This window comes from Perna viridis, chromosome 7 (assembly GCF_037379345.1).
Source record: "Perna viridis isolate PV_CMFRI_1.1 ecotype Kerala chromosome 7, ASM3737934v1, whole genome shotgun sequence".
NCBI lineage: Eukaryota > Metazoa > Mollusca > Bivalvia > Mytilida > Mytilidae > Perna > Perna viridis.
Window position 1 is genome coordinate 15,911,963 of NC_142451.1, and position 23,912 is coordinate 15,935,874.

General features: G+C 32.4%; 1 protein-coding gene across 3 annotated transcripts; it reads left to right on the top strand.

Moving 5' to 3' along the window:
• LOC148611520 (YEATS domain-containing protein 2-like) lies at window positions 1-23,695 on the top strand. 3 transcript variants are annotated; one of them, XM_088592168.1, is made up of 18 exons: window positions 1-42; window positions 4,501-4,609; window positions 6,810-6,907; window positions 8,139-8,231; window positions 9,413-9,586; window positions 10,113-10,255; window positions 11,930-12,091; window positions 12,877-12,988; window positions 13,926-13,970; window positions 14,267-16,869; window positions 17,697-17,773; window positions 18,368-18,447; window positions 19,469-19,604; window positions 19,960-20,118; window positions 21,361-21,473; window positions 21,720-21,794; window positions 22,804-22,868; window positions 23,469-23,695. In XM_088592168.1, the coding sequence occupies exons 2-18, from the start codon at window positions 4,516-4,518 to the stop codon at window positions 23,587-23,589; spliced, it is 4,350 nt and encodes a 1,449-aa protein (XP_088448294.1). In that variant the 5' UTR covers window positions 1-42; window positions 4,501-4,515; the 3' UTR covers window positions 23,590-23,695. The 3 variants fall into 3 exon arrangements, with proteins under 3 accessions (XP_088448294.1, XP_088448293.1, XP_088448295.1); XM_088592167.1 differs by having other exon boundaries at window positions 15-325; XM_088592169.1 differs by lacking the exon at window positions 1-42 and adding an exon at window positions 47-108.
• The last annotated feature ends 217 nt before the right edge of the window (window positions 23,696-23,912 follow it).

Consider the following 23,912-nt stretch of genomic DNA (forward strand, 5'->3'; position numbering starts at 1 on the left):
GTACTTTCATTGATTTCAGCAACATGGCGGCCTCCATAAAAAGTAAAGAAAATAGGATATACATCTTCATGAAAAACATCGAAAACATTTCATTTTAAAATTATATTTGTAAATACTCGTAAACCTAATCTAAAGTTGCATGCAAATATACACTGTTGTCTTGCATTCGAGAGCTATGCTCGCTGTGATTAAAGGACCACCCACTGCAATGCCATTAGCGAAACTGACTCGAGACCCGTCGCTGTCAAACATAAATAAAAATTATTAGACCAAAAGTTGCCATATTTTAACAGAGATGAAACAACAGATGTTTTCTAGACGAACTGTCAGTACAATGTACTAATAAAATATAGAAAATGTTTTTTTTTATTTGTGTATACATTCTCAATATTTATTCCGAAGCATAGATATTAGATGTTTTCCTAATAGGCAAAAAAATAAACGAAATATCTGTTTCCTGCTACCCTACCTATCATATTTTTTGTGCCTTAAACATTTTATTATCATTTTGACTCAAGCACCTTTAACATCTAGATTTCTTCCCCATTAACTCAGTGTAAAATATTTTTTTTTAAAATAATTTCCCTGCTATTTCTTGCTGAGAGCAGGAAACCGTACTATTTTTTTGTTTTGGCTGTGTACTAATCTATTTGCATTTATATGGTGTATTGTATTTCGTAAACTTCCAATTAAAAAAAAATAAATCATATCTTCTTAGGATGATAACTACATAAAGGTACATTGTACATGTATCTTCACATATAGTCCGAATTTCCTCAGTCCCTGCAACCCTCTTCTTTTTTATTTGGATATTTATATGTCAGGTTGGGGTCAGAATGATGTGCCATACAAAAAGTTAGAGATTCAGCGGTACCATGGAGTAATGCTCTTCAATTGCTTGTAATGACTTTCAGGTTGAAATTGTGCATGTCACCCCTACCTAGTTTGATTCCAGAATCATTTTCCTGTATGCTGATGCCATATTTGCTACAAAAATTACAATTTTTATTGAAGTTTTGATCATTTTCCACGAGAGAGCCTGTTTTGTTGACATTTTGAATTGTAATAGAGAGTAGGAGGAGCTTGTTACTTTTCATTTGGAACGGAGCAGAAGCGATTTTTAAAACTGGAATCTAACAGAATATTTCAAAATTCCACTGAAAAATTACATGCCCACTACCATTCCATTTTAAAAGTAACCATCTCCATGTCTATTATAATACAGCCATTTTTTTGTTGAGTTTTAGTGGGGCAGCAGGCTATCAAGTTTTTAGAATTTAATGCACTGGAATATAATATGGTTAAATTAATATATCGATATATCGACAGAAAGCTTATTTCAAGCTCTATCGAAATATCGATATCAACTTTTCTATTTAAATGCTTCTTTGAAGGTGTCATTTTTCCATTCAAATACCAAATACAAGTTCCCATTTGGTCCAATTTGTGAATATTTCATATATTTGCATAGATAATCATATAATGCTAAACAAACTGTTTATAATGCCTCAGATTTATATAACCATCTCATTTCTTGACAAAATTTGCGATAAACATGTAATATTATTTACTCAAAGAAACACCACTGAACCTATCTCTATTTTTGTGTTGCCCTGGCTACAACTAAAACTATCAGTTTGTTGAGAAAGGGAAAGCATGTATTAATTTAAAAAAAAAGACAATACTAATAATGCAATAAATACAATTCAAAGAAAATAGCAGAAACAACTCTTCGTTATTGGCCAAAATTGATTTTATTGCACATAACGAAACAGCATATTATTGTATCCTAATTAATTAGGTCTTAGTTTTCTTCCACTCCATATGGCCGATATTCATCTTAAACATGCCAGTGCAAGCTAAAAGAAAGAAACAAGAAGGCTTTTATTTTGTACATTGATACCAAGTTTTTGAAAGGTCCCAAAATGAAAACAAAAAAAGCTGCACCACTAGACACTTTTCTTACCAGTTTGATTATGTGTGTCAGCAACAGTTTTTTCGGTTTGAAAAGCTTACTTGCCATTGACTTGGAACATTTTCTTTAAAAACGCATAACTGTTACTGATAATACCCAGTTGTCTAAAGGATAGGTTCTTAACAGAGTTAAGCTGTAGTAAATCAGTAGCATGTAGAAGTATTGAACATTCTGTAAATACACAGTTTGTGACTGGATATTGGGATAGCTTTTGATTTGAAGCCTGTCAGGTTATGAGAAAAGCTTAGCAGAAAAGAGAAGATATTTCAATTTCATTGCAACAACCTCTTGGCGGGGTAGCATGGAAGCTAGCGATTTGTTCTACCCCTTTGTATACCAACCTGATATATTTCATATCGGAATAGTTTATTGTAATCTTGCAGGTTGTTTCAAGTTTTTCGTTTCAAATGAACTAAAATAAAGTAGGGGACTTCGGGAGGCTTGGTTCTTTGTGAAGACATCAAAACGTAAGTAATGTAGATATGAATTTTTGTTGCCTGGCTGTGAGTTAACATGATAAACATGAATATTTAAATGTTGTCTGTCTAACTAATAGTTCGTTTGGCTCTGCGAGGTCAGTTTGTATTCCCTTTTTAGTCTAATTGAAAAGCAAAATGCTGTTTGCTTCATGTAGCATCAAGTGAAACAACAGTATTACGATTTTCAGCCTGACATAGGTCTGAAAATCATTAGTATGGTTCTTGATTGCTTTATAAAGCGTTCGTTTGCTGACGTATATCACGATCAGTTACAGCAAGCATAAGCGGCAGACAATTTTTTCCGATTGCCAAGACTCCTTGTTTTACACATTATATCTTGTTCCAGAAGAACAACTTTTTTTTTATGATAGGTCTCATTTGAAACTAGCTTTCATATTTATATCTTAAATGCAAGGAAACAGTGAAAAATAACTAGAACTTCTGTGTCTTGATATTTTACAATGAGTTAAGATTCAGAATTATGGTATATTATACAATTATAATTGCAAATAAATATTTGCAGTACATGATATCACGCAAGCCCTAATTTAATATATATGGAATCCCTGTTCATCATGAGATACAAAAAAAATGTATTATAGCCAAAGGGGGGTTCCCCACAGAAAGGGAATAACATCAATTTCCTTCTTAGACCACCAACAAAGTGCCATAATGAATTGATCTTCAGAGTCAGATATTCAGAATTAATAGGAGCTCTGCATCAGACTTGACACTCTTTTTATGAATTCCTCATTTTGTTGATATAAAGAAAATGATGTGTGTCAAAGCTGAAATGTTTTATTGGATCTATACAATTAATGCAATTGCAGTCTTTCGATGTGCCTTCTTATACATAAGAAACAAACATTCCCATTTGTTAGGCATATTTACTCCTTTTCAAATGTTTTGGCACACTTATCATTTCTTCTTTAGCTAAACCACTGATCCAATCGTCTCTAAATGTTTTATTGAATAAGATTTGTTACAACCCCCATTAAAACCATCTCTCAATTCTACTAGTCTTAGTACTCTGAAAGTACTTTAATTCGTTGATACTTATTTTTGTGGATCAGGGAAGAAACACAAGTTTGTGGATTCTTGAATTTGTGGTTTTTAAGTTTCAAGTATACACATCAATGGGAATGGTTTGACCTACCCATGAAAACCACATAAATTTGGGAATCTTCTATTCGTTGGGAAACAAATTTCATGGTTTGACCTACCCACGAAAACCAAATAAATTGGTACCCCACGAACAATAGTATTCACAGTACTAGATGTCGAAATTTAAAGACTATGCACATTGACTTTTACAATACAGAATTAGAATGCATCATACTCAAAATTGGTACAAGTCTTATAATCTCACTTGAAAAAAATAAGCAGATATCCAAATAAGAACACAAATACAAAATTCTATCAAAGATTTCTTGCAAACTAAACAAAACAAACCTAGCAGAATAACATATCATTAATGCAACAACACAAGAATGTGATTTTTGGTAAGGGTACTAGTTATTGGCTTGCCACAATAAGCGGAAAATTACACACTAAGCACATGAAATTTCACATTTATGAAGTAGCTTGTACCACCGATAATGACCTTTTTTTTTTTACAAATTTTGATCACAATACCATTGTACGACAATTTTAATTTGAAAGTAGAATGATTTTCCTAAAAATGATGCCAAATATAGCGGTATTATATTTTGGTGCATTAAACTTCTTTATTTGAAGACTTTTAAAAATTCTGCTATTTGTACAAATTTTGGTAATATTGAGCAAGTAATAGCCTTGCTGGGACTTTTTTTGGAGCCCCCTCTTAATACATTGTTCTGGTTCTGCCCAGACATACAGTCAACATTGGTTAGAAGCATTTCATGAATCTTGAAAATAGAAAATTTAATTAAAAAAAAAAAAAAAATGGCTGTATTGATTCATTTTACCGAACTTTTAAAATAGAGTTTATTGGATTTGCAAAACTTATTAAGTTTGAAAAAAGTTATAGTGTATTTAAGTTCATGTTCAGAATGTATTTCTTTTCAGTCAATTAATAACAGTATGGCAACAAAGCGTGTACATGTTGAACTTGACCCAGATTATGAAGATGTTACAGAACAACAGACCAAGAGACAAAGATTCCTTGAAGAAGATGGTATGTAATGACTGCGACCTCAGATGGCATGGCTGAGCCGGGGTTGATCAATTCTGATCAAATAAAGATAAAAGATCCCCCTTCTACCTTCCAATCACATGCTTTGAAGTAGTTTCAATTCAAATTGATTTAATTACGCAGGTTGAAATAATACAATGAAAATCCATAAGTATAATTAAAATCACAAAATGTAAAAGTGCATTGTATCGTATCTGAAGTAATAGTATTGTTTGGAAGTAAAATGATACGTATTGTATTGTGAGGTAACTGTATTGTTTCAGCCCTAGTGATGAATAACAGGTTTGAGGATTTAACACCAAAGGATTTGTTTCTCTGCATTAAGACATCTCCCTTTATACAAATCCAGATTTTACTGATATGATTCTTCATTTTACTGTTATGTCAATTTTTGCTTATTTACTTACTGGGCCTGGAATGCCATTGGTATGTAGGACAGTAACAAAGGATCTCCACTTCTGTCTGTCTTTAGCCATCTTCTTGTTAGTTCCCTTGGTGTAATTTAGTGTCTTCATTTCTCCTTCTTCAGTACACATCCATGTGTTTTAGGTCTACCACCTATTAGCTTTGCTTCTGGAGTCCAGTGTAGTGCTTCTCTGATCTCTTCTCAGCTCATGCCCAATTCACTTCCAGCATCTTCTTGTCAATATTGTAGCCATGTTTTCTTGATTACATTGGCAAAATAGATCCTCGTTTGATATCTTTGTTGGCTAGAAAATGTACAAGATTCTTTTTTAACTCATGGTATGGAGTTTTGTAGGGTTGTATTCTGTCATTTGTCAACATTCAGATCCATGTAACAGAGTAGATAGTAGAAGCTGTTGTACAATTTCACTTTGGTTTTCTTACTGTATTGAGATGATTTCCACATGTTATTAAAAGACCAAAAGATGTTCCTAGTTTTGTTTAGTCTATTCATGATATCATTTCTTGCACCTCAATTATTCCTAACTGTACTGCCTAACTTATAGATATGTGAATGTTTCTGTAATAGGTAGATCTTTTCCATCTACATTTATTGGTGTTGGATTGGCTTTGTTTAGTATCTTAACTTCTGATTTTGTCTGACCGATTAAAAAATGTTAAAATGACTTGGCTGGCAAATTTACTAAGGCAATTAGTTTTTTTTTCTTGCTGGTGGCAATTGGTATGTTAGATCATCACATAAGTCAAGATCTTCAAGTGTAGATTTAATGTTCCATTTTCCAACTTATTCCTCTTGGTGTATCCTCTATGGATCTCCTAATTGCTTAGTTGATGAGAAGAGCATACAGCCCAGTCTTACGTCAGTTTCTACAGCAAACCAAATGTTACTATGCCCTACATTGCATGTGAAGTTATTGTAAAAAATTTTAACAAGTTCCAATAGTTCAGATGGTGTTTCATGTAATCTTAGTATTTTCTTAAGTTTTTTTTCTATGTAGGTTGTCAAATACCTTCTAAAAATCTACAAAGTTGATGTACCCGGTAAAGCTTTCTTTGCCATTTTGTACATTGCTTTAAGATATTATGTAGTGGAAATACTTGTTCTATAAACCCATGTGAACTATCGCCATCACTCGATGTATCTTGTCAGCTGTCGTTAACTTTTCTTTGAAAATCTTTTCCTTGAAACCACTACATAGATTATTACCGAAGTTGGTCACCAGCATCCTTACGTAATCTACATAGAAATTTATGTCAATTTTTTAGATCAGCATAGAACATGGCCACCACTGCTATTTTTAGACCGAGAGAGTCAAGTCACCAATTTTACATACATGTATATCTCAAAAACTATAATAGAAATACAAAAAATAAATCCAGCCATCCTTCTTCAGTTTGGAGAGCTTTATCCAAGTCTACTTCCATCAAAGTTGTAGTATGACTCTTTGTTTGAGTAACTGCCCTTGAAAAGCAAAATCTTTTTTGCAGTTATTAGCTAATACCGTGAAATCTTTAATAGATAGAAAAAAAACTTATACGGTAGTTGATGACATGATTCTTATGACAATGCATAAAAAAGTCTATATGGTCGAAGTTGTATGATGACTTCTTACTAGAGTTATTGTCCTTGAAAAGTGAAAAATGAACCAGGTAAGCAATTCAGGCTCCTGGAAGCCTTTAATTACATCTTTGTCTTTTGAGCACTAAAAAGGAAAATATAAAAGCTGATAATTAGTTAGAGATTTAAATATTTCAGCGAAAGAGGCAACCAGACGAAAGATTGAAAACATCATTCAGAGCCAGTTCAGTTTGGAAATACAAAACAAAGAGGAAGAAGTTGCTGATGCTGATCAGGTTATTTGAATTTTGTGGAGAAGACTGGCTAACTAACCTAAAACATCTGATTTTCTCTGAATTTCTGACTACATAGGCTGAAGGAATTAGAAAAAGATCCACCCTAAGGCCATGAAAAATGTTTAAGTTCTCAGGCCACTTAAAAAAAAAAGATGTGTGAGGGAGCCTTTTTTATCAGAAGCAAATTAACAAATATTTTTGGTGAAATATTTCATGATATTATATCCTGCTTATGCTGAGAAATATTTTTTATACAATTTAAAAAAACATGCATGTGCAGGAAAAGTTGTGGATGATACTCCAAGGATTTAATTTTTTTGCCAGGGAATATCAATTGCCAATGTAGGAGTGTTTTTGGGATGTTGAAATGCCTGAGAACATACCCTTTTTTTTTTATAGCTTAAACAGATTTCAATAGTCATATTGAAAATACTATGGATAAAAGTAGGAAGTGGTTAATTAAATATTGTTTCTTTTCAACAGTTACAAATGTTATAGTAGGGAGCATTCTGTACAACTTCAGAAATTGAAAAAATATATTTTTCATGGAAGATTTAACGTTATATTGACTTTTGGTGTCTATAGGAACCTATAGGCAGTGAAGTAGATTTATATGTAGGGAATCCATCCATGGCTGCATTGGTGCATCACAATTTTCTTAATTACAATCCAGAAATAGATTAACAGAATCATTTTTCGATTCAGATCAAACTGCTCCTCATACTAAACCAGAAGTCAATTTTTTTTTCAATCTAAAATATAATTTGCACTGTGATAACACTTATAGTCTGCTGAAACTGTAAGGGATTGAGGCTAGTTTTGACCTACATAAGTGACAATGAGTCATTTTTTAAAATAATTCATTGCAATTTAATTGAAATACACAAATGTGACCTGTCTTGAAAAATACTGATATGGATTGTCAGCCAAGATTGTGTTGAATCATTACACCTCTAGTCATACATAACAAATATTCTGAGTTTTGTGTATCATTAAAGTAGCAGACCTGATTTTTTTCTGCTTTAAAGTTTTATTGCTCTTTTTTCAGATTTGGAATTTACTGTAATGGTTCTTTTTTATTGCATTTTTGGTTGGCTTTGTAAAACCATGTCTGAATGAGACAGAAACTAAAACCACACAATTCTTTATTTATGAGAGCCTTAGTTGGATTATGAATTATCTACAAAACTTAAGTTTTTTATTTCTTATTTTACCATTGATTTGGTTTCAGAGATTAAATCAGTGTAGATTGGTTATGGACAGACTTAGGGCATGTATTATTGCCAACTTTTATTCCAAAGCTGGACAACAGAAATTCTCACAGGTAAGATGTCAAAGATTAAAAAAGTTTTGGTTATTTTCAACATTTTTTTTCCTTTTTTGCTCACCTGGCCAAAGATGACATTAACAAGTTTTCGAAACTCTTCTCCTCTGAAACTACTTGACCAATTGGAACCAAACTTGGTATGAATGTTCCTTGGGGTATCGTGCATAGAACTTTTTCCATCGAAAAACATGGCTGTCGTTACTAAAAATAGAACATAGGGTCAGACAGTAGTTTTTCGCATATATCTCCAAAACGGTTAGGTTTAGCCAAATTCTGAATTTGGGGTTAAAGTGTTCAGCATGATGAGATCTATCTGCAGTCAAATTTTCATTTTCATCTATTAAGCCATGTTGAAGTTGTTGCCCTTTTTCAAATTTTTTTTGCTATTTTTAATGTTATTTCTTTCAAAAATCTTCTCCTCGGACACTATTTTACCAATTGAAACAAAACTCGGTATAAGTGTTTCTTGGAGTATCTTGCATAGAAATGAAGTAGGTTTTGACAGTTTTTTTTTTTTTTTTTTTTTTTTTTTTACAGTTTTCAGCCAATGTTTTGATAGATTTAGACTTTCATTTACTGAAATGATCCTAAGTCCTATCAAAGTTTTCTTGAGTTAAAATTGTTGGACAACTTCTTGTTTAATTTATTGCCCTTGAAAGGCAAAATTCAACCAGGTGAGCGATTCAGGCTCCTGGGAGCCTCTTGTTTAAGCAAGAACAACAGAATGGCATAGGTACTTTCCTTAGAGATTTTTATACTCAGTTGACCAGTTTAATTAGAGCAAGAGTTGTAAGTACCAGTGTTATGAGTTTTTTAAATGTTTAATATTATATTGTAGGAAGGGTAAGAGAGTAATCAAGGGAACCAAGGTTATAGCGGTAATCAAAAGAATATAATCCAGGGACAACGACCAGACATGGAAAACAGACATACACAATAAAGAACATAAAGTAACTAAAATCATACATACAAAGTAACAAAAGTAAATGAGCAACTCGGACTCCACTAAAAACTGGGAGCATGGACCAGGTGCACTGGTAGGGTAGGAAAGAAGACTCTTGAATGGGATTTTGGTGAAAACTAAGTTTTGACTAATGTTGTGCAGTGTACCTCTTTTAATTGATATTTCAAGTTGAGTCATTTTAGATAGTAAAATAAATGTATAATTTTAATTTTAGGTCCGACAGAACCCAAATGAGCCCCCATCTATTCATCCAACTGTAAAAGAACACATTGGTAAAGCACCAAAGAATTATTCTGTCTCCGAGCAGGGCTGCTCTGGTGCTGTACCATCAAACGGAGATAATTCACATAGCTGTGGCTTGATTACTGTAAAGAAAGAACCTACTGAGGTATCTACTTAATCAAATGTTTTTTTTTTATGTATATGAAATTTTCTCTTTTTCTCAATTATATCATACATAGTAAAATCCAGCAATTATGTTGCTTTATTTTTTTTCATCGATATTTGTTTTTACGCTTTCAGCATAATGTTATAAGCTCAAAGCTATTTTATCATAATCAACAATGAATTATCTTATTAAGAAAATGGAAACTATTCACAACATGAAAAAAAACAAATTGACTTTTTTAGCAAATATATTAAATCATTTCACATACCAAAGTGATGTCCATTCGTAACCATAGTATTTGTGACTGTAAAAGTATTGCTCTCTGCCAGTTTCTCTCATAGTCATGACACACATGTACAAAAATTCAGACTGTTAAGAAAACTTACATAATTGTTTGATGAATGGCCATTTTAGTTCATTTCTAAAGAGAACTGCAAAAAATAAGCATCTTTCATATTAAATGCTGAACATAAATAAGAGATAATTAAATAAGATAATTCATCCAACCAAAAGTATGCTATTACAGGAATTTCCATCGGAAGCAGTGAAAACAGGAAAAGCTGATGGTATTAAACTTATTGACACAACAAAGGTTAAAGTTGAACCAGACAGTGGCAGGGGTTCAAGGTTCAAAATGAAGAAGAGAATTGTTGTTGGAAATGTTTCTAAGTATGTTCTGTTTCTAGGGGTACAAAGATTTTGTATTAATGGGAATCATTTTAAAACACTATTTCAAATCACAGAACGTATGCAGTTATAGATTCTTAAATTGTTTGTATTGTTTTAGATTATGGATCTCCTATTCCATAAATCTTTCACAATTTTGGATAATCAGAATGGGAAATTTTCATGGATTTGAATAGTGTTTTAACAGTTAAATGGTTTGGGGTTTTCATTTTACAGGGAGCTAATCTCACCAGTGGTGTAGAAATTACAATAGTTAATTAATTGGAAAGAGTGAATAACCAAAATATGATCATGAGTGCTGAAAAATGCCTAGATTTAATGAGTATGAGGAACAAGTTCTGCACACTCATTAAATCTAGTCATTTTTCAGTATTCTTTACACAAGTAATTATTTTTTGGTTATCCTATTTATTATATAGATTTTTATGCTCCCGAAATGATAAGTTGGGGGGCATATTGTTTTACACCTGCCCGTTCGTCTGTAATTCCGTCCGTCTGTTATTCATGCCGTCTGTAATTCCGTCTGTAATTCTGTCTGTCCCATAAGTTTTCCACTCTTTTTTTGAAAATCCTTGAAGGCATTGAACTGATCTTTGTATGTGAGTCTTTCATGATTAGTTACAGATCGAGTTAAAGTTTTGTTCCGCTATGCTGAGTTTTACCAAAATTATGGGCCCTGGACTTGAAGATATCGAACTGATTTTTTGTATGTGAGTCTGTCATGATTAGTTACAGAATGACTTAAAGTTTGTTCCGCTATGCTGAGTTTTACCAAAAATATGGGCCCTGGACTTTAAAAATTTCATGGAAATAAGTTTTCCGCACCTTTTTTGTAAACCCTTGAAGATATTGAACTGCCTTTTGGTATGTGAGTCTGTCATGATTAGTTACAAATCGAGTATAAGTTTCATTCTTCTATGCTGAGTTTTACCAAAATAATGGGCCCTGCACTTTAAAAATTGTATTGAAATAATAGTTTTTCACTTTTTTTTGTAAATGCTTGAAGATATTTGACTGGTTTTTGGTATGTGAGTCTGTCATGATTAGTTACAGATTGAGTTTAAGTTTTGTTCAGCTATGCTAAATTTTACTCAAATCCACATGCGGGGGCATCATTTGTGTCTCACAGACATAATAACACATCTGACAAAGTGCTCTTTACAATTATGAGTTATGATATAGCTGTATGAAGGTTAAATGCGGGGGCATCATTTTCATAATTTATTGCTGTTTTCAACATAAATTTTAAATTTTGTGAATAGCATATGTGCATTGTAACATTTTGATGGGAGAAGGTCTTGAGAGTGAAATTACCAAATTTTTTTCATATTGTGAATTATCGATTTTTTTACACAGGAAACATTCCATAATTCAAGTTTATCTATATAAGTAAGGACATTACTTTATGGTCTACCAGAACAGATTTTTTATATTTATGGTAGGAAGGAGACCATGAATAGAGTGAGGAAAAGGATATTCATAATCTGGATACAGATGTTTGACTAAAAAAACTTACAAAAACAATCAAACAGAAATTAATGTAATAACACAAATTAACGTGAAGTATACTCATAGAAACAAAAACATAAAACTAGACCATCTTCATCTTACCTCTTAAATTTGTCCTTTTCTCGAAATTATTATTGTGGTTTTCAGGTACATTCCAATTGATCGTAGAGAAGAAAATGACCAATCTACACATAAATGGATGGTTTATGTCAGGGGCCCTAAGGAGGAACCAAATATTGATCATTATGTCAGGAAAGTTTGGTTTTTCCTCCATCCCAGTTACAGACCAAATGATTTGGTGGAGGTCAGGTGAGGGATGCATTCTAGTATGCTCTCTATTTGCGGTTGTTAGTATTATAGTACATAAATATTGAATGGAAATATTGAATTAACAAATTCCTCTGCTACAGTTTTTATTTTGTTTTTATAACATGAAATTTAGTACCTGTTCCAATTTTCAGCTGTGTTCTTTTGCAGTATACTGGGATGATATTTTTCCACTTTGTAGCCGAATTCCGCAGTTTCAAATCCGGATTATACCGTTATGATTCATTTTTTACTGTATATTTACATCCGGTTTTGTCAATTTCTGCTTTTTTTGTAGACCTTGTAAAATCATCTCTGAGTATAATTGACATGATCTTCTTCCACTTTAAAGCAGAATTCCACTTTTTCGAATCTAGATTTTACCGTTACGTTCTCCTCTTAACTATATATTAACTTCTGAATTTGTCAATTTCTGCTTTTTTGTTGGCATCATAAAATCATGATATTGCAAAATGTGTTTTTTATTACTCAACTCAGGTTTACTATTCTATAATGCATTGCATTTATTAAAACAATTCGCTTAAAAAATAATGTACAATTTTGAACATAAGAACATTAATTAAAAGTACATGTATGTCTAGTACTTGCCATCAAAAACTAGTTTAATGAAAATAAAATATCATCCAATCAAATTACATTTTTTTTAATTAAAATTCATTAATTTATATATCATTTAAGTGCTGTCCTTAATGTCTTGCACAATATCTACATAAGGAATTTTTATTGTAAACTATAACTTGCTATTATTTTCTCTCTCATTTTGATAGCCAACCTCCATTTCACCTGACCAGAAGAGGTTGGGGAGAATTTCCAGTCCGTGTCCAACTTCATTTTAAAGATCAAAGAAACAAACGAGTAGATGTCATTCATCAATTAAAGGTATTATCTAATATGAGGCAGGTGTAACCTGTAAGAGGATAAAGTGATAACTTATCTAATTTGTCCTTGGTCATAGTATTTAACTTCTGTATTTGCACAATCTAAACTGCTTGGCCTTTTCTTCTACACTTTTGTGTAACAAGAAAGGCTGTGTAGTTATGATAGGTATTTGCATGGCAGATCACTTTCTGCAGGCTGACCCTTTATGATTCCAAGGTCACAGGTCAAAATCTTATAGATGACCATTATGAAGGCTTCCTCCTCTATTATTTACATCGATTCAGATGATGTTATGGGTATTATTTATATCAATGGAGATGATGCTGTGGGTATTATTTATATCAATGGAGATGATGTTGTGGGTATTATTTATATCAATGGAGATGATGTTGTGGGTATTATTTATATTAATGGAGATGATGTTGTGGGTATTATTTATATCAATGCAGATGATGTTGTAGGTATTATTTATATCAATGCAGATGATGCTATGGGTATTATTTATATCAATGGAGATGATGTTGTGGGTATTATTTATATCAATGGAGATGATGTTGTGGGTATTATTTATATCAATGCAGATGATGCTATGGGTATTATTTATATCAATGCAGATGATGTTGTGGGTATTATTTATATCAATGGAGATGATGTGGGTATTATTTATATCAATGGAGATGATGTTGTGGGTATTATTTATATCAATGCAGATGATGTTGTGGGTATTATTTATATCAATGCAGATGATGTTGTGGGTATTATTTATATCAATGCAGATAATGCTATGGGTATTATTTATATAGATACAAATAATATGATGAGAGTTAATGGTTGGCTTTTAGAGCACCTTTGAACTGTTTTTATTGAAGCTTTATACATTTAAATTAGACTGCAATTTGATGAGTATTATTTTAAAAAGATTTTTTTTATGTTTCAGTTGGATAGAACATACACTGGTCTACAGACACTTGGATCAGAGACTGTAAGTACAAGTCTTGGTGAAAGTAGGGCAAGGAACTATCTTTGTAAAAGCAGTTATTGACTCATTCATCATAAGTGAGTAATAAATCTTTGGAGTGAATAGAAGGTCAAATTGTAATGAAGATACATGTATTGAAAGTTCTAACAATAGCTAGGCGTTATTAATTAACTTAGTCAATGATTAACAAGTATGAAAATGTTTTATAAACCGAATGTTAATTAGTAATTATTCTACTTGATGCATAGTTTCAAGGAATTTTATATAGGATAAATTTTAAACTGTCTTTTTTATTTCAGGTTGTTGATATTGAATTGGAGAAAGAACCTGTTCATGAGAAAGCTTCCTTTGATCTGAAAATTCAGTTGAAAGGTTCAGATCTTATGAAGAAAGGTCATGTCACAATTGCAGAGCAGCAAAAACAGAAATTGAAAGATCAAACAAAACTAAATGGTGTAACTATTAAGGAGGTTACAACAAAGTTCTCTGTTAATACAAATAAGAATGGACAATCTCTGGTTAACAGGAGCTCCCCTAACAAACTGAGCTCACAGACAAAATCTTCACCCACCAAAAAGCCTCTAGTAGGAAAGGGTTCATTGAAAAGTCCCAACAAAATTATTGATGAAAAAAGAGATAATCAAAAAGCTCAGGTGTCAAAGGGAGATAACTCGGGTACAAATACAGCTGTGATATTGCAAAGTATACTGTCACCAAAAACAACTCCTGTTCAGCAACTTTCAAAGGCAGATTTATCGAACAATGTGGTTTTTGGCATTGTACAGCCTACAAAGAGTGGTGCACAATTCGTCCAACCATTAACACAAACCATGAATAAGGCCAACTTGCAGCAAGTTACTCAGACAACAAAACAGAATCTCATCATTAGCCAATCAATGGTTGGCAACAATAGTTTGATATTGCAACCAAGTACTCTAGACAATAAATTAAATACAATGATAATTAGACCTACATTACAGAAAAGCCAGTCTAACATGCTTTTTATTCAAAGTGTTCCACAGGTCACTAGTGCAGTAGTTACTACACCCAATGCTGTGATTATGAACTCGGCCTTGCAACCATCTTTGATTAAGTCTACTTTACAAGCCTCTCAGGCTGCAACATTAGTAATACCTACCATAACTACGGCAACAGGGCAAGGTAAATCTTTTGTAAATACTGTCAGGCCTACAGTCTCTTCAGGGAAGCCACAGACTGTAAGTGCACTTTTACAGCTTTCAGCTGCAGCACAGAAACAAAGTTCAACGCAGCAGCAAGTTGTGTTGCAAAACTCAGGAAAGGTTAATTTGGCCGGAAATATAAGGCCATCTACCCCAACCCTCAGCTCTGCTTCACAAACTTTGTATTATAGATGTAAGGATGCCCATGGTAATATATTTTTAGTCCCTCAGCCAGCATTGAAACAAGTTTTACAGTCACCCTCAAAACCTGCAAAAAGTGATAAACCTAAAACTACAACAGCTCTTAGTGTGTCTGCAAATGTGAAATCAACAAGTGTTTCTACATTAATGGTATCACCAAGCCAAGCACTATCTGTCACTCAGGCACTTAGACCAAATGTAACAGCAAGTCAAGCAAGTATTTCAAGTACAAAAACTGGAGTGAATCAACCATTAAAAAGCAGTAGTAGCAGTGTACCAATCATTTTAAATTTAAATCCAACTGGACAGACACATATAACCACTCTTACTACAACAGCAAGCAACAAGTCATTGTTAAAAAGTGCTGTACTAGGTCAGGAGGCTACCATTACAGGTACTGGGCAAAAGCCAAACTCTCAAAGTGTTCAAGCTTTCAAAACACCTTCAGCAATGACCACTACCACTCATAAACAGACTGTTTCAGTAACTTCTATAGGGGATCCTATCTCTGTGAATAGCTCACCAAGCAAATCTGGTACCAAACTGATACCATGTGTTACCTCTGTCACAACAGCAACCTCAGTCAAACCTTCTACTGGTCAACCCTTAAAGTCTGGTACCAGTCTTTTGTTTACGATGAATTCATCCAATGGAAAAACAGTTGTCATGCCTGCACAAAGTATATTCACCAGTAAGATAGACAACAATTCTGGAAAGTCTCTCCTGTCTGCAGGGAAGCAGACTGTTAGTCCTGCAATAAGTTTATCACAGACATCAGTACAGAATGGTCAAGTTCAAGGAAATGAATTGAATGGTAGTTCAAGCTTTCCATCTACTAGCAATAATGTTAATGGTGTCACTTCAGCTAAAGTTACTTCAGAAATAAAGACTGATGTCTCCATAGCATCTAGTGGATTGTCTGCTACCTCCAATAACAGTGTAACTAGCATGACAACAAGTAAAGTGTCTAGTCATGTCACAACTCAAGGACAATTAAAAGTTACGTCTCAAGGATTGAAAGTAATAGGCAGTACAACTGTGGATAAAAGTTCAGAAGAAAGTGTGAAAAATGTGAATGTGAACTCAGGCAAAGAAATGTGTTCTGTTTTGAGTAGTAGTGTGATTGGGTTGAAAACTACTGTTCCTCAACTAAGTACAGATAGGTCAGTTATCAAAATTGACACATCACAGAATTTTAATAAGAAAAGTAATTGTGTGAGTTTATTATCAAAAGAGTATCAAAAACCAGTGATTTCTAGCAATAATCCATCATCACTGTTACCTAAAACTAGTTTGAGTTTATTGAAGTCATCATCTGCATCTGCCTCCATTGAAAAGAATATTCATCCCCAAATTTCTGGATTAGGAGAGAAAAAGATTATGCTAGATCTACGGTCTGAAACTGAAAGACGATTAGAGGCCTGTGAACCGACAAAGAGAATTATCTGCCTGAGGAAAAAATGTGAACCAACCCGAATCATGTCACCACACAGTATTGCTGAAGCTATCAAGCCACTGAAGTAAGTTAACATTGAATGAAGATTGTTATATAGGTTCTGTTGTCAGCAAAATCCAAAATGTAGTTTTTGAATTTGGCAATTTTGAACATTTTGCCATCCCCCTTTTTTCACCAATATGTGGCAGGGTATCACTTAATGTTCCATTAATGCCCTATTTTAACCAAGAAAGGGTATACAAATTAATTAACTATTTACAGATCTGTGCTACAATTCAACCTGAGCTGTCATCAGGTTTTTCACTCACAAATTCATATAGAACAGCCATAAGTAATGTTAAGGAGGTAGACTTCAGGTAAGGGAATAATTCTTAAAAATCATTGGACGTTTGTATTCACCATTTAACGCCAATCTCATGTAAGCATCAAAGTAACTTGGACTGATTTCATTCTGTTTCAAAGGAAAGCTTGAAAGGCTTTGGTGAAATTTAATATGAAACAAACATATCACTGATTTAAAGAGTTATGTCCCTTACTCTAGGTCTACTGCCTTAAATTGATACTGCTGGTGTTTCTATTGAAATGGTATGATTATACTCATTACAGATAAGACAACAGTAAAAACTGTGAACAGCACTTTGAAAAGTCCAAAAACTTGTCTTAACCAGGCATTTTTTAAGGTCTCTTAAGTCCGTTTAAATGTATTTCCAACCTTGGTAAATCCAATACCATCTTATCCAAACCAGTTTTTAAGTGCAAAAGGAGTTCAGTTAAATCTTTTCTGTATGTGTTATAAAAATATTACAAACAGTTTGAAAAGTTATCGACAATTCACTTCCATTGTATATTAAACCATAATAAATCAATCAATCTACAATTTATTGTTTGCAGGGCTGATGATTATCCAGATGTATTGTCCTTGGTTCGTGCTGCTGTCAAACGTCATCCTTTAGTATCACTAACAGCAGGTAAGACAATAGCAGAATCTTCAGATAGGGTGGTATCACTTAAAACATTTATCAGATTCTTCAGGAATACTTTGAAAGTATGTAAACATAGCTTGAGGAAAGAATAAAACTGACAAATTTGTTACATTACCTTAAAAATAGGAATTGTCCTGTCTGACTGTCTGTCTGTTTTGTATTAAAGTACAATATTTTAATGTACATGTATGTAAGAGTTAATGAAGGTTGGGTAAGATTTGTAAATGTTCATGAAAAAAGATAATCATTGTAAGATGGATGTGTAAAGGAGAGGTATGCTTGAAGTTTATTAGCGCAACTCCTCTTTTACCATTTGATGGACTATGTTGGAACTCTTGGGAAGGGAGACAATCCAAATTTAAGGACCAATAGGTGATTTCTGTTAAAATTCAACACACTAACAACAATTACAAGTGTGATTAGTTTTTTCTTTGCAAAATGAAAACTTAACTAATACAGTTATGGCACTATAAATTACAATAATTTATAACTGGTGCATACCTCTAATACTTATGTAGTAAAAATTAGAACACATTTCATGTCAATAACTTGCTTGTAAAAGATGTGTTTCTATTTCAGACAAATATCAACATCCTTATTGTGCCTCCACCGTAGAAGAATGGTTGTCATGGAAACTAGGCAAGCAAAGAGCCTCAGAGGTAATTGTTTCTTCCTTTACTTTAAAAAGTTGTTTATCATTCATTTTTGTTTATCAAACTTGATTGTAAAACAAATGTGGGTAGTTTGGTCACTACCCCGGTGTTTGCATGTCAGCAATATTTACGATCTTGGAAATATCATTTATGCTATATAAATGAACTACTCAGGGACCAATACTAAAACTATGAAATAATGACATAAATTTGTCATTAAATTAGGTCATGATCCCAAAAGCACAGTTGAAATTGTGCTAAAAGTAGAATCTTGTGAGGCAACACCTGGGAAATACCTATTTGAAAGTATTTAAATCTGTCCATGTAGTACTGGTACATGTCTTTTTTTTTTAATTAAATCTCAGGTATGCTATTTGGATTGTCTGGAAAATATGCTTGCATAATAGTGGAAACAAAAAAATGTTCTTAATTCATATGCAATATATATTCAAGTTTAGACAGTACTGTAAGTAACAGATGTTACTGAAGTATCTTGTGTCAGAAGCAAATACCGGTACTACTTTTAAAAAATATACCATTAAAATGGTCTTCATTTTCTCATGTGAAAGTGACTAAAGCTTCCAAAATCCTAAAATCAAACTCTGTGTTACAAAAATGTACTAACTAGGGATTATGTTAAAATTATTATCTGGCCTCTTTCCTAGATAATATTGAAATATGGTTAAACTGAATCCTGATTAACATGACACCCATTTTGAACCTGTGTAAATTGTACATCTGATTTTTTTAATTCTGAAAATATCAGTTCACTGGAATTTTCTTCTGCAATCATCGTTTCAAAGTTACCAAAAAAATTATTGTGTATATTATTTTTGGATGAAACCAATTCCATTACAGAACTACCCAGTCCTCAACCTGATGTCCAACATATTGAACAATATGTCAAAATCAAAATTATTTTGTGGTAAAACTTGTGTGAGTAAAGTTTCCACATTGTACATTTTCTGATGATAATGTCTTATTTCAGTACTTTTAATACTTCTTAATCAGCACAAATCTTTTTCAGTGGCAGAGGGCATGTTTTTGTAGAAAGTTCATCCGAAAACATTTAGATGGTGATACATACAAGGGGACAAAACTCTGGACAACAAAACATATCATGTTATGGTGCAGACTTCATGCATTTAGTCCGCATTATTTAGGTAATTATGCCTGTAAAAAATTGTTATATGAATCTACATTTATTCTATTACTGAAAATAAAACTTCAATTCATTAAATAAGCCCAATCAGAAATAAAGAATATTCAGAAACCTCCAAACTTCAGCTTTTGGAACTCCTGATAAATCAGGCACATTTGAATGGTCCTTAAGTGTTTGAGCTACAGAGGTTTGGTTGAATTACTGCATATGTATTAATTTTCATGGTTACTAATTTTAGTACACCGCAATATTTATTTTGGCATACAGATTATAAGAAATGTATCTCTGAACTCTATGGTTTTGTTAAATCGATGATTAAGTTCTACAGTTTATTCAGTCTAATTAAATTATTTCAGAATCAACATTGCATCCATTTGGTGTTGAGTTAACAGCTGATAGAATTGGAAAAAAATTCTCATCTGTGACTTGTCAAAGGGAGATAATTCCAACAGATAATTGCAGTGAATCACCAGTTGATGTTGGTGATGAGGAGGAAATTGATATTATAGGCACAGGTGACATATTCTGATTTATACTAGTTTTTCAGTACTAGTTGCACTTTTTTTTCCCTAAGAAATTAAACAAAATATATACAATTTAGTAGAGCTGAGTGTTATGAGGAAGAAGTTGGTTCAGTAAGGGCAAAGTTTTGCCTCAAAAACAAAGTCTACATGAAGAAAATTTTATGTTGTTTCTCTGGCTCTTTAATGTGTTTTATAGTTAATTTGGTCAGTTTAAGGTAATAATTTGAGGCTGGAAAACACCTAATTTGTGCAGTTTTTCATTCATTTAACAGTGGCCACGTGTATTGACTCTCATGCTTCATATGTTTTGTGTATAATTGTCAGTTAAAACTCATGTGAAAATATTTTGAGTCAACAGATGTGTGGCCACTTCCGTTTCACACAAAAACCATCTTAAAATTGAAGAAATGTTAAAAGTTAAATGTATTTGTAATAAAAGTTACATAAATGCATACTATTATTTCTGGATAATGTCATAAAACATGTCAAAAACATCTTATATTCAGTGTTTGGGACCATTTTACTATACTAATACAACCTAGAAATCAGCTTTAAATAAATTTTCAAAAATGCCCAAATTATGAGGCCAAAAAAGGTCTTTACTGAACTTTCTCCTTTCACAATATGATACCTATCATGATATCTAGAAGTGATAACTTGCTTTGTCAATTTTAGCTGACACCAGGTTTTCTTTTTAGGTGTCATATCCATTCCATTTGTGAATATATAGCAGGTGTCTTATTGTTTTTGCTTACAGATAGCATAATAATGTTTATTTTAGAATTGTCAAAGTTAATTGAATAAAAATCATTGGAATGGTCAACTTCAAAGACTTCTGCCATATTAGCACTACTAAGTAAAAGATAATAAACAAGCTGAGTCTGAAATCCAGATTTTGGATGGACATTACAATATGCAAGTCGTCCTTGATAATAATTTACATAATTGATTCACTGGTGAATGATGCCAATTTTCAGTTTCCTGTTGTTCCTTCAGTCTGCAAAACAGATCATGCAAAAAAAAGATCAATGGTTACTGGTATTTGAATACATAAGTCAATTTAAAACGTTTATTGACCCTTACTTGACTGACGACACTTCAAAAGTAACAGGTGCCAAAGAGACAGCTATATATTTTATGTTTTAATCTAACGTATATAATCACCCATTATTGTTAAGAAGAGCTTCTAATATATTCAACAAAATAACTTATTTAGAAAAAAAATAATTGCAGAAAAAGCACAGAAGAAATCAATTGAGATTATGACTGAGGAGAAGGCTGAGGGTGATATTGATATATTGCCTCCTTCAGCAGCTGCCCTTTATATACAGGATACATGTCAAAAGGTATATTAAACTATGACACCTTATTTTCATTAAGTTTTCAAAAGATATTTCATTGGTTGTTTTATTTACTTTCGTAGTGATTTAAAAATGCATAATAAAGATTGTGTATATTATAGAACAACACATTATTTCTAAAATCATGAAAATCAATATTATTATAAGAAGTAGGTGACATGTCAGAACCAGGAAATTTATAATACTTTATTTGTATAGCGCACACTATTTATTTCATCATCAATATTTTAGATTGGAGTGAAGTTTGAGCCATCAGAAATAGACGCTGGTGTCCATGGCAGTGTGCCAGAGGATATGATATTCTCTGTAAGTTTTCCTTGGAGAAATTGTAAAGTTTACAGGGTTTTTGCCATGATGTAAATATCTTAAGTCACTTTTATGCATGCCAAGATTTTACTTCTATGTATAAACACATACAAGTATGCATAATTTTAATCATTTGTCTTTATGCATGCTTCAACCGAACTATAACCTATTGATTTGCTTTTTGCTTACTAGCCACTATTTTTCTGCCAATGAAATGCATGAAAACAATTCAATTTTTTTTTTTTTTTTTGTCAGAATGTCTGAATTTTTTCAGTTGTGGATCCAGAGTGGGTGCAAGGGAATTGACACTCCACCTTTTTATTGGAAAATTTGTCATTTTCATGTGTAAAATCAACTAAAGATGGCAAATAATGTCCCAGCACCATTTTTTTCATTGAAGAACCTCAGCTGGCAACCTTTTCAAAGTGTCTGGATCCACCCCTGTTTATTTATTTCCTATTGTGGTCCAGTTTAAGCTGAGTCTGGTGTTGCTCGTTTATTCTTTAGTTTAGGTTTATTGTTTTAGTTGAAATGTATTATTTTTGATATTTTGTCTGTCTTTGTCCCCTGATCATGAATATTCTGTTCCTCATTCTAATTATGGTCCCTTTGCTTTTATTATACCCCCACTTTGAGTGGGCAGTGATGGGGTGACTTTCCTTCCTTCTGTCCGTACTTCCTTTCCTAATTACACATAGGGGTACCCATCTCTAATCTGTTACTGTTTCACCTCTGAATGGAACCTTATGAAATTTTCACTGATTCCCATTGTGCAACTTCATTTTTAAATTTTGATCCATAACAATTCAGAAGTCAAAATCAAATAGTGCATGCTATTAAATGTGGGGGAGAGGTAATAAGTTAGTTAGGGTTGTTCACAGTGTTTTTGGTTTTGGATACTGCACAATTCAGTCTTAATAAAAATGCACTTAAACTTTTTTTATATTAGAAATTCTTAAAAATATCCATTCTCCTTATATTTATATGTAAACCAATTATGTCCCTACAGGTGATGAAGTCTTTTATCGGTGATGTACTAACAGAAATGTTTGCTGGTAAAATAAGTAATGGAAGGTAGGTTACATCAAACTTGAATATTTTAGTCAATCACTTTTACCAATAAATAGTTATTACACTATAGCTTAATAATAAAGCCTATTTCTATACTGTGGAATTACTTATATTCAATGGTATCATTTTTAAGATTTAAAAAAAAATATATTTTGATTTGTTGCCTTTGAACCATCTATTTTTTAAAGGGATGGTTTACTAGAAACTTTTATACATAATTTGCCTGACCTACAAAACATGCCAGAAATTATAGATAATACTCTTTGATCAACATTCTTTTACAAATTGTAGCATTAGTTAGAATCAACTTTGGTTTTTGTCTAAAAAAGTAAAAATCATGATGAAAGAAGTGTTGTAACTTAAGACTTCAGACAGCTTGTTCAAAAATAGTTCAAAATTAATCATTTGGGAAAATATTGATGATTTCACTATTTAGATATGTATTGGATTATGTTTTATTTTTAAGTTAGAATACTGTCAACATCAAGAGTCCTGTGTGCAGGGGTTAGGTACAAAATCATCTGATGTATGATTAGGTGTTGGGCTTGTTTATACATATCTTGGATTATTATCTATAACTATTTTGTTAACTCATAATTGCAGATACCCTGACAGCCTTGGAATGACAGATGTGTTTAATGCTTTGAAAAACATGTCACAATCCGACTTTTTAACCAACTGCCATCTTGGTGTGAAGACAAGAGACAAAACAGTACACAGATGACAGTGTTAGCATCATGGCTAAAACTACAAGAAATTGTTATTGTTATGTTATTTTTTAAAAGAAAGATATGTAAAAGAAGATTTGTACCTATAAAAATCTAAAGATACATGTTGTTTCTCACTTCTTATCAAAGACCAATCCTGTGATTTTTTTCAGATTTTCTTAAGTATAAAAGGGTAGTAATACATGTATATTTGTATTGTAAACCTGAAAAAATTTGGCACCATCTTTTTTTTTCTCTGATATCAATATATGGTACTTTTCAAGCAGATTTAAAGTTCATATTGTTCTTTAAACTGTATTACATACATGATGTTCTTTAA

Excerpts from the sequence above, each read along its gene's own strand:
- LOC148611520 (XM_088592167.1), top strand. The coding sequence starts at position 296 with ATGAAACAACAGATGTTTTCTAGACGAACT. Across the intron at positions 326-4,500 it reads AGATGTTTTCTAGACGAACT|TCAATTAATAACAGTATGGC; the intron begins GTCAGTACAATG and ends ATTTCTTTTCAG. Across the intron at positions 9,587-10,112 it reads TAAAGAAAGAACCTACTGAG|GAATTTCCATCGGAAGCAGT; the intron begins GTATCTACTTAA and ends ATGCTATTACAG.